Source organism: Chiloscyllium plagiosum, unplaced genomic scaffold (genome assembly GCF_037043375.1).
Source record: "Chiloscyllium plagiosum isolate Xiang-an unplaced genomic scaffold, Cpla_swu_hap1 HiC_scaffold_41, whole genome shotgun sequence".
Classification (NCBI taxonomy): domain Eukaryota; kingdom Metazoa; phylum Chordata; class Chondrichthyes; order Orectolobiformes; family Hemiscylliidae; genus Chiloscyllium; species Chiloscyllium plagiosum.
The window spans coordinates 34122532-34132656 of record NW_028270179.1 but is presented as its reverse complement, the minus strand read 5'-3'; the positions used below and the strand labels follow the sequence as shown (position 1 = coordinate 34132656).

Here is a 10125-nt window from a genome sequence, read left to right as displayed (position 1 = left end):
CATTTCCACATTTTGATGACAAAGATGTCGAAGCCATCTTTATTTCATTTCTAAAATGAGCTAGTCAGATAAAGTGGACAGAGGACTTTTTATTAAGACTCAGCTGGTCGGCAGAGTTACTGAGGTATCACAACGCTGTCAGACGATGGGTCAAGACATTATGCAGATGTCAAAAAGGTACTTCGACTGCTTACCGATTGGAACCAGAAACGTGTAGACAGAAACATAAAGAAGGAACCAGGTCAGACTTACGTTGCGTTCTAAATAATTAAACAGCATAATTTTGATAGATATGTGCGGGCCTATACCCTATATGAGACCTGTGAGGCTATAGAGAGATTATTCTGCACATGGAACTTAAGAACTGACTTCCAAACTGAAGTTAATTCAAGTGAATGAACAGAAAGGTTCGTAAATGAGAAGATTGGCAGAAATAGCATTGGTGCCTACAATAAAATTCGCTTTTAGAATATTGCATGCAGTTCGGATAACCACATTATAGGAAGGTATTGCAATCTTTGGAATGGGTTCAGAGGAGATTTATGAGAATGTTGCGTGGTATGGAAGGTAGTCTTACGAGTAATGCTTGTGGGACTTGAGGCTGTTTTCGTCAGAAAGAAGAAAGTTGAGGGGTGACTTCATACAGACATATAAGATAACCAGAGCATTAGATCCGGTCGATAGTGGGAGCCTATTTCCTGGAATGCTGATGGCTCGGACGAGGGGGCAGAGCTTCAGATTGTGGAATAATTTACCAGTCCTGAGCTCAGTATAGTTTTCTATATTCTTGCTCTCAATTTGGTGTCTTCGATCTTGCGGAAATGTAGCGTAGACTGGTTGATGGCAAACATTCTGCCCACAAAACAAAATCACTGAGTTTCCCATTACCTGATCCTTCAACACGTCACATCGTTCCTTTGTCAACATTTCTATATTAATTGGAGGAGGAGTGTTAAAGTTAGTTTCAGTGCTTCAACACTCCTCCTCCAATTAGTATAATACCAATCTACGCAGTCTCTCCTCATAAACCAACCCCCTCAACTCTGAAATCAAGCGAGTGATCATCCTCTGCATCCCATCCAGTGCCAGTACATTCTTTCTCAAGTAATAATCTGCACATTGAACAGCTGCAAAAATATCTCTCTGCTTTTAAACTCAATCCATTTAACAATGTAAGACAAAATTCCATTGGCCTTCCTAATTTTTTGTTGTTTCTAATTCAATCACAGGATCACGCTGGTTAGGCTGCCGAGCCACATGTCGGCCAGATCAGACGAGGGTGGCATTTTCCTTCCCTAAAGGCCATTAGTGATCTTGGTGGGTTTTTGCAACAATCGACAATGGATTCATGATCATCTTAATTGCAGGGTTTTGTTGAATTCAAACTCTACTATCTGCTATGGTGGGATTAGAAACTGCTCAGCAGAACTTTATCAAGGTCTTTGGATTAACAACCCAGCAATAATGCCACGAGGCCATTACCTCGTCAATTTGCACCTGCAGACCAACTTTGTCTGGTTCATGCACAAGGATACCCGGTTGCCCCTGCATAGCTGTATCTTTATTTCTGTCACTCCCACCAAACAGGATGACTTCACATTTATTGACATCGCATGCCATCTGCCAGGCATCTGCCCATTGATCAAATGTATCTATGTTCCTCTGCAAACTTTCACAGTCCTCTACGCATTTTGCTCTGCCACTCATCTTAGTGTCATCTGCAAACTTTGTCACACGTGGTCCCCTACACCAAATTATCTGTGTACATTGTAAATAATTGTGTTCCTCACACCGATCCCTGGAGCTCAACGCTAGTCACTGATTGCTAACCAGGATTGCACTCATTGATCTTCACTCTTTCCTTCCTGTCAGTCAAACGATCCTCTATCCATGCGAATACAACATCACTCATCCTTATCTTATGCAGCAGCCTCTTGGGTGGCACCCCGTCAAAGGCTTTTTGGAAATCTTAGTACACCACATCCACTGGGTCCACTTTGTCCACCTTGCGCGAAATGTTTTCATAGAATTCGAAATGATTTGTCAAGCATGCCCTGACCTTCATGAACTCACGCTGCGACTGTCCAACGGGAACATTTCTACCCAGTTCCTTGACAATAGACTCAAGCATCTTTCCCTCTACAAAGAGTTAGCAAACTAGTCTATAAATTGCTGTCTTTTGTCTACTTCCCTTTTTAAACAGTGGTGTCACATTTTCTGTTTTCCATACTGCAGACGAGGATCCAAAGTTTGAATGTAGGTTATTGTTAGAAGCAACAAGTATGTGTATTTTTTTACTAACCACACAATGGTTATTCAATTTAAAAGAATACAACAAAATGGCTAAGAATAGTGATTGAACACTGTGAATTGGTACTGCTGTTTTGCAGAATTAAGCTGAAACCCAAAGATCAGAGGAAAATAGAGTTTTCATAAAATGAACACTGACACATTAATTGACCATTCGAACTATCCTTGAACTGCTACCGTGGCATGATGATTTACGTAAATGAGATTTCTTTCCAAGGGAATACCATTGGATTAGCCTGTTGTCAATCATGTCACCACATTACAGTCGATTGGACTTTTCTTGTAATTAAGAAACCTTTCCCAGGAAATATCATTGGATTAACTTGCTATAAATCATGTCATCTTATTATATGTAATCGTCTTTTCTTGTAATTGAGGCTGAACTATCTGTTAAAAAGCATATATATAATGTGTAATTTTCGCATGTAAGAGTGCAATTTCACCACGGAACACAGAAGCTTTAACCTCCGTGTTGCTGGACAGAATTGTGTCAAGGTGCCTTTATTCACTTTAATAATGGTCCTTGCTTTTGTACAGACCGCATTCCATTGATTCTTTTGACCGATCTCGAACCAAGACGCCCCTCTTGAAAGGTCATAAGTCTTCACAGCGACTGCCCCAAAGTCGAGCGAATTTTCGAAAATTGCCACCAGTGTTCATCCCGACATCAATTTTAGTAACCTGGGATACATTCAATGCGGACAAGGAGACTTCTATACCCTTAGCTCCATTAGCTTACTCAACTTTAATTCTGCCGTAATAATGATTGTTTCCAGGTTCTCACCTACCTTCACCTCTTGGGTCAATTACTTGAATGTTCGTAGTGCCACCCACTGTGAAGACCGATGCAAAATATCTGTTAAATGCTTCAGCAATTTCATCATACCCCAGCACTAAATTTCCTTTCTTATCTTCGAAAGGACCAATGTTTACTTCAACTACTCTTTCTCGTTTTATATATTTATGTAAACTTTTGCTATATGTCTTTATGTTCTGGGCTTTTCTTTTTCTCCTGTTCTATTTTACTTTTCGTTATAGCTCTTTTCTTAGCAATATGCTAATGCAAGAGCTGGAGAAAAATCATCTTAGGAAAAGCAAATTGTGATGCATTAAACAATTCTGAGATTTGTTTACCTTCAGTGCATTAAAACCTCAATCAAATTGCAATTCCACGGAACATTGGCATTTTTTGAAATGCTTAATTGATTCTGCAAATTGAAATTTCAAAACAGAATTTTGAATTTATACCGATTGGAATACCTCTTGCAAGTGTCTTGTTATTTTAGGCATGGGTCAATATTCACCCAATATCTGTTATATCGACTGGAACTCAATCTGATGTTTTGCTCTCGTTTCAACACTTTACCTGAAACAATGAGGCATGTATGCATATAAATCCAGAAGTAGAAAAACTAGGTAAAACAACTGAATCACACGAAGATAACAAACATTTCCCTGTATAAAGTGCAGCATTATTAGGGATACTAATGCAAATATATCAACCGATTTCTCTCAGAAAATTTTTTCACAAATTTTGTAGTCGAGATAAAACAAAGTTGTTATCTGCACATAGAACTAATCAGCATTAACGCCAATCACAAAATATTAATGACATTGCAAATCTTCCTTTGATATTTCATGAATCTCATGCTTAGGTCTCATTCTTTCCAGTTTACTCATGAGTCCTTAACTCTTGACTACTCTTGACTCTATTTTCTCTATTATCTGATCTTAATTTGAAACCAGCATAGTGGTGCGAAAGAGATTGGGAGATAACACTGGATATTGAGATTGGCTGGACAGATAATCCGGCAGCCAGATTAGACATGAGCATTCGTATTACCTCCTTCTGCACTATATAATGCTATGCAGTTTATCATTGTGACTTTTTTCTATTTCTGAACAAGCGCTGGGATTGTCTGGTTGAACAATGTACAGATTACATTAGTTTGAATGTACTCATGTAATGTCCCTGCATTCGGAGAGTTTTATTTTTAGACAGGTTAAAGGGAGGTTTTCTTCCAACCAAACTTAAGCTTTACCAAATTAGTGCTGTGCGCGCCAGACAGTGTTTTTCTCTTAATTCATGCACCAACAAAGAACGGTGAGATGAATCTTAATTATTGGAAACATTAATATTTATTTATTTTACAGAATTAATACTCTAACAACAAAATGAATTATAGACTAATGATTTACTTGACAAATCTATCTAGATTTTAACATAATTCTAGATGAGGTACCGTGACTCTGTGGTTAGCACCGATGCCTCCCAGCGCCATGGACCCAGATTTGATTCCAACCTCGGCCACCTGCCTGCATGATATTTGCACATTCTCACCGTGTCTGTGTGGGTCTTCTCTGGGTGCTGCGGTTTCCTATTTCACTCCAAAAATGTGCAGGCCAGGTGAATTGGCCATGATAATTTGCCCAAAGTGTGTGCTGGTTAGATGCATTAGTCATGAAAAATGTCGAATAATAGTGTTGGAAAATTGGTCTGTGTTGGATACTCTTCAAAATGTCAGTATGGACTTCTTGGGCCGAATGGCCTGTTCCCACGCTGTAAAGATTCTATGATCACATACCACCACGTAAGAACTTGGTTTTGCCAAGTCGTGTTTTTGTTTGGTTTTCTCCTGAAGAAATCAGGAGTCATTTCTTCTCGGTGGTTATTCTCGATTTACCGCCCTGAGCGTGGCTTGGTCACAATTCTTATATTCCAACGTCTTCACATCCTTTTGGGAGAATGTTCGCTGTTCACCAATTGATCATTCAGGCTCGATCAATCAAGTCCATCTGACCGAAAAAGGCATTGGCATGTTGATGGCAGGCAGGTCATTCGTTGTCCATTACTGCAGGTGCTGGTTGCACGTACCTTCTTCAAATAAAATCACACAACACCAGGTTATAGTCCAACAGGTTTAATTGGAAGCACTAGCTTTCGGAGCGACGCTCCTTCATCAGGGGATTGTGGAGGGCTCGATCGGAACACAGAATTTATAGCAAAAATTTGCAGTGCGTTGTAACTGAAATTATACATTGAAGAATTGATTGTCTGTTAAGCCTTTCATCTGTTAGATTACAGTGATAGTTTCACTTCTTTCATGTGTAAATCACAAAACCCTTTTTTTTAAAGTTGCATTCTCCGGTTAGCTGTTAACAATGGTGATAGCTAGACAATATGTTGAAGGTGTTAGCCACCTGTGTTCTCTGTCTATGACCCGATGTTTAGATTGATTCCAATCTAAAAAGTGAGATAACAGAGTTTTACATAAATTCATGCAGTTTTTGAGCTCAGAGTTCTACATGAATGGATGTAGTTTTTGAGCAAAGTGCAATGTAACTCTGCAAGTACAAAAAAAATTCACCACACAAAATATATGTGTGCATGTGGGTCTTTGTCTGTGTGTGTGTGTGTGTCTGTCTGGGGTGGGGGTTATGAGTGTGAGAAAGTGTGTGTGTGTGTGTTTGTAGTGTGTGCAGAGTGTCTTAAGTCTGTGAGGGGGTGCATGTGTGGGAGTGTGTGTGTGTCTATAAGGGTGTGTGTGGGTGTCTGTGTGCGCGTCTGTGTGTACCTGTGTATGTGAGAGTGCGTGTGTGTGTGTGTAGGAATATCTGTGTGTGTGTGTGTGTAGTGCAATGGCGATCACCTGTCATGTGACATAAACCCAAGGTCCCAATTGAGGCCCTCCCTATGGGTACCGAACTTAGCTATCAGCCTCTGCTCGGCCACTTTCCTCTGCTGCCTGTCCCGAGGTCCACCTTGGAGGATGGTCACCCGAAGATCTGAGGCTGAATGTCCTGGACCACTGAAGTGTTCCCCAACTGGGAGGGAACCCTCCTGTCTGTTGATTGTTGTGCGGTGCCCATTCATCCGTTGTCATAGCCTTTGTTCGGTTTCCCCAATGTACCATGCCTCCGGGCATCCCTGCCTGTAACGTATAAGATAGACAACGTTGGCTGAGTCACATGAGTACCTGCCGTGTACACGGTGGGAGGTGTTCCCACGCGTAATAGTGGTATCTATGCCCACAATCTGACACGTCTTGCAGCGTCCCCCGTGACAGGGTTGTATAGCGTTGTCCTGAGAGCCGGGAGGTTTGCTACGAACAATGATCTGTTTGAGGTTTGGCGGTTGTTTAAAGGCAAGTAGTGGAGGTGTCGGGAAGGTCTTGTTGAGGTGCTCATCCTCATTGATAATGTGTTGCAGGTCACGAAGAACATGGCGTAATTTTTAAGCCCCTGGGAAGTACTGAATAACGAAGGGTACCCTATCAGTTACAGCCCGTGTCTGTCTCCTGAGGAGGTCATTACGGTTCCTTGCTGTGGCACGTCGGAACTGGCGGTTGATGAGTTGAGCATCGTACCCCGTTCTTGTGAGGGCATCCCTGAGTACTTCCAGGTGTCCGTCACGTTCCTCCTCATCTGAGCAGATCTGGCGTATGCGTAGGGCTTGTCCATAGGGAATGGCTGTTTTAATATGTTTTGGGTGGAAGCTGGAGAAGTGTAGCATTGTGAGGTTATCTGTGGGTTTGCGGTAGAGTGTGGTGCTGAGGTGTCCATCCTTGATGGAGATGCATGTGTCCAAGAATGAGACAGACAGTCGAGAGTAGTCCATGGGGAGTTTGATTGTGGGATGAAACTTGTTGATGTCACTGTGTAGTTTTATCAGTGACTCCTCGCCATGGGTCCAGAGGAAGAAAATGTTATCAATGTACCTGGTGTACAATGTTGGTTGGAGATCCTGCATAGAGAAGAAATCTTGTTTGAACCTGTGAATAAAAATGTTGGCATATTTGGGTGCAAATTTGGTCCCCATGGCTGTTCCGTGTGTCTGGATGAAGAACTGTTTGTCAAAGGTGAAGACGTTATGATCGAGGATAAAGCGGATGATTTGTAGGATGGTGTTTGGAGACTGGCAGTTGTTGGTGTTGAGTACTGAGGCTGTTGCTGCGATGCCATCCTTGTGGGGGATGCTGGTGTAGAGTGTGGAAACGTCCATTGTGACGAGGAATGTTTCCGGTTCGACTGGTCCATGGGTGCTGAGTTTCTGTAAGAAATCCGTAGTGTGTGACAGAAGCTGGAGATCCCCTGAACAATAGGTTTCAAGGTGCCTTCCACATAGCCAGAGAGATTCTCACATAGGGTCCCATTTCCCGACACGATGTCCCGGTGTGTTGGCTTTGTGTACCTTTGGAAGGCAGTAGAAGTCGCCTACACGAGAAGTACGTGGGATGAGGGAGCGTAGGGAACTCTGAAGGACTGGATCCAAAGTTCTGATCAGTGTGTTTAATTCACGGGTGTGTTCTTTGGTCGGATCAGCTGGTAGTTGCCTGTAATGTTCCTGGTTGTTCAGTTGTCGGTACACTTCCTTGCCGTAATCTGTTCTATTCTGAATGACAACGGCTCCTCCTTTATCTGCTGGTTTGATGACAATGTTGTGATTGGTTTTGAGAGCCTGGATGGCATTGCGTTGTGAACGGGTGACATTTTGCTCTACCTTATAGGTACGGCTGATGAATCTGGCATTTATATATTTCCTGACAGATTGAGCATACATGTCAAGCCCAGGGCAGCGGCCCTCCGGTGGGGTCCATGTTGACATCTTCTTTGGTTGCTCCTCTCCAGATCCCTGTGATGACTGTTCCAGTTCATCAGTGGGCTCATTGGGATCACTGCCGGTATCTTGAAAGAATTCCCGGAGTCTCATTCGTCTGATGAACTCCTCTGTGTCTGCTGCCAGAACCAACGGGTCCATTTTGGTGGTGGGGCAGAAGTTGAGACCCCTACTCAGGACTTCAATCTCTTCCGGTCGAAGGGAGTGGTCCGATAAGTTGCCAATAGACTTCCCCGCAGTGATAATGTTGTCTACTGTGGTTCCAGGGCGGGCTTTGCTATTACTGGGAAGAATGCCAAGCTTCTCCAGTTTTTTGTTATTGGGGTGCATGTACGTGCTGTAGTTTTGTCACCTTGTCTGTTTGGCAATGTCACGTAATTGTACTGATGTATCCTGTGTGCAGGCTGTGAGTGTGGACTCCATCTGAATTTCAAGGTTGTGGCGCCTGCTGTAGAGTTGGTGCACGAGATGATTGAGAAGTTTACGAGAGGTGCGGTGGCAAAGTCTCTCTGCGTAGTCTGTGTTGTAGGTCGACCTAAGTGGGTTCGTGATCCGTAATCCTTTCAGGATCTTTCCTGCTTGCCTGCATTCGGTAGAAACTTGATGTCTGTGTCGATATGTGCAATCTTCTTGGAGATCATCTCCACTTTAAGTTGGCGGTTAGTGGTGTCGATAGTAGTCATGATTCGGAGACTCTCAGAACAACTCCATACAACCCTGTCACGGTGGACGCTGCAAGACGTGTCAGATTGTGGACATAGACACCACCATTACGCGTGGGAACACCTCCCACCTTGTACATGGCAGGTACTCATGTGACTCAGCCAACGTTGTCTATCTTATACGTTGCAGGCAGGGATGCCCGGAGGCATGGTACATTGGGGAAACCGAGCAAAGGCTACAACAACAGATGAATGGGCACCGCACAACAATCAACAGACAGGAGGGTTCCCTCCCAGTTGGGGAACACTTCAGTGGTCCAGGACATTCAGCCTCAGACCTTCGGGTGACCATCCTCCAAGGTGGACTTCGGGACAGGCAGCAGAGGAAAGTGGCCGAGCAGAGGCTGATAGCTAAGTTCGGTACCCATAGGGAGGGCCTCAACTGGGACCTTGGGTTCATGTCACATTACAGGTGATCGCCATTGCACTACACACACACACACACACACAGATATTCCTACACACACACATACTCTCACATACACACGGGACACAGGTACACACAACGCGCACACAGACACCCACACACACCCTTATAGACACACACACCCCCACACATGCACCCCCTCACAGACTTAAGACACTCTGCACACACTACAAACACACACACACACACACACACACACTTTATCACACTCATAACCCCCACCCCAGACAGACACATACACACAGGCAGACAAAGACCCACACGCACACATATATTTTGTGTGGTGAATTTTTTTGTACTTGCACAGTTACATTGCACTTTGCTCAAAAACTACATACATTCATGTAGAACTCTGAGCTCAAAAACTGCATGAATTTATGTAAAACTCTGTTATCTCACTTTTTAGATTGGAATCAATCTAAATATCAGGTCATAGACAGAGAACACAGGGGGCTAACACCTTCAACATATTGTCTAGCTATCACCATTGTAAACAGCTAACCGGAGAATGCAACTTTAAAAAAAAGGGTTTTGTGATTTACACATGAAAGAAGTGAAACTATCACTGTAATCTAACAGATGAAAGGCTTAACAGACAATCAATTCTTCAATGTATAATTTCAGTTACATCACACTGCAAATTTTTGCGATAAATTCTGTGTTCTGATCGATCCCTCCACAATCCCCTGATGAAGGAGCGTCGCTCCGAAAGCTAGTGCTTCCAATTAAACCTGTTGGACTATAACCTGGTGTTGTGTGATTTTTAACTTTGTACACCCCAGTCCAACACCGGCATCTCCGAATCATGACTTCTTCAAATAAGAGTGCGATGCACTCCTGTGTCTGTTACACACCTCGACGTTGCAGTTTGCCCTGACGATGATATTCCACTGACTTCATTTGAACTCAGATTCGGGTCTGTATGGTAGATCTGCAACTACCGGGTTGTTTGCACATTGTCTGTTGATAGCTGCATCCTGTCTGGATGATGCAGCTTTATAATAGCATTGTTGCTTTGGTCAAGGCTTGCCTTACGTTCCCAGTATGCT

The 10125-nt window shown here is 43.1% G+C and overlaps 1 protein-coding gene across 1 annotated transcript; it reads right to left on the bottom strand.

Annotated features, from left to right (window-relative positions):
• Positions 1-573: 573 nt before the first annotated feature.
• On the bottom strand, positions 574-8257 carry LOC148138220 (uncharacterized). The gene is made up of 3 exons (XM_087981889.1): positions 7609-8257; positions 3099-3221; positions 574-929 (listed from the first exon to the last, which is right to left on the bottom strand). Exons 1-3 carry the CDS (start codon positions 8255-8257, stop codon positions 574-576), a joined length of 1128 nt encoding a protein of 375 aa, XP_087838015.1.
• Between the last annotated feature and the right edge of the window lie 1868 nt (positions 8258-10125).

Bases quoted from the DNA above. Each gene is read 5' to 3' on its own strand.
- LOC148138220 (XM_087981889.1), bottom strand. From the start codon at position 8,257: ATGCACCCCAATAACAAAAAACTGGAGAAGCTTGGCATTCTTCCCAGT. The intron at 3,222-7,608 runs GTGAATTAAACA...GTCCTTTCGAAG, and splicing joins TCCGACCAAAGAACACACCC to ATAAGAAAGGAAATTTAGTG. The intron at 930-3,098 runs GTAGGTGAGAAC...CAATTAATATAG, and splicing joins AATTGACCCAAGAGGTGAAG to AAATGTTGACAAAGGAACGA.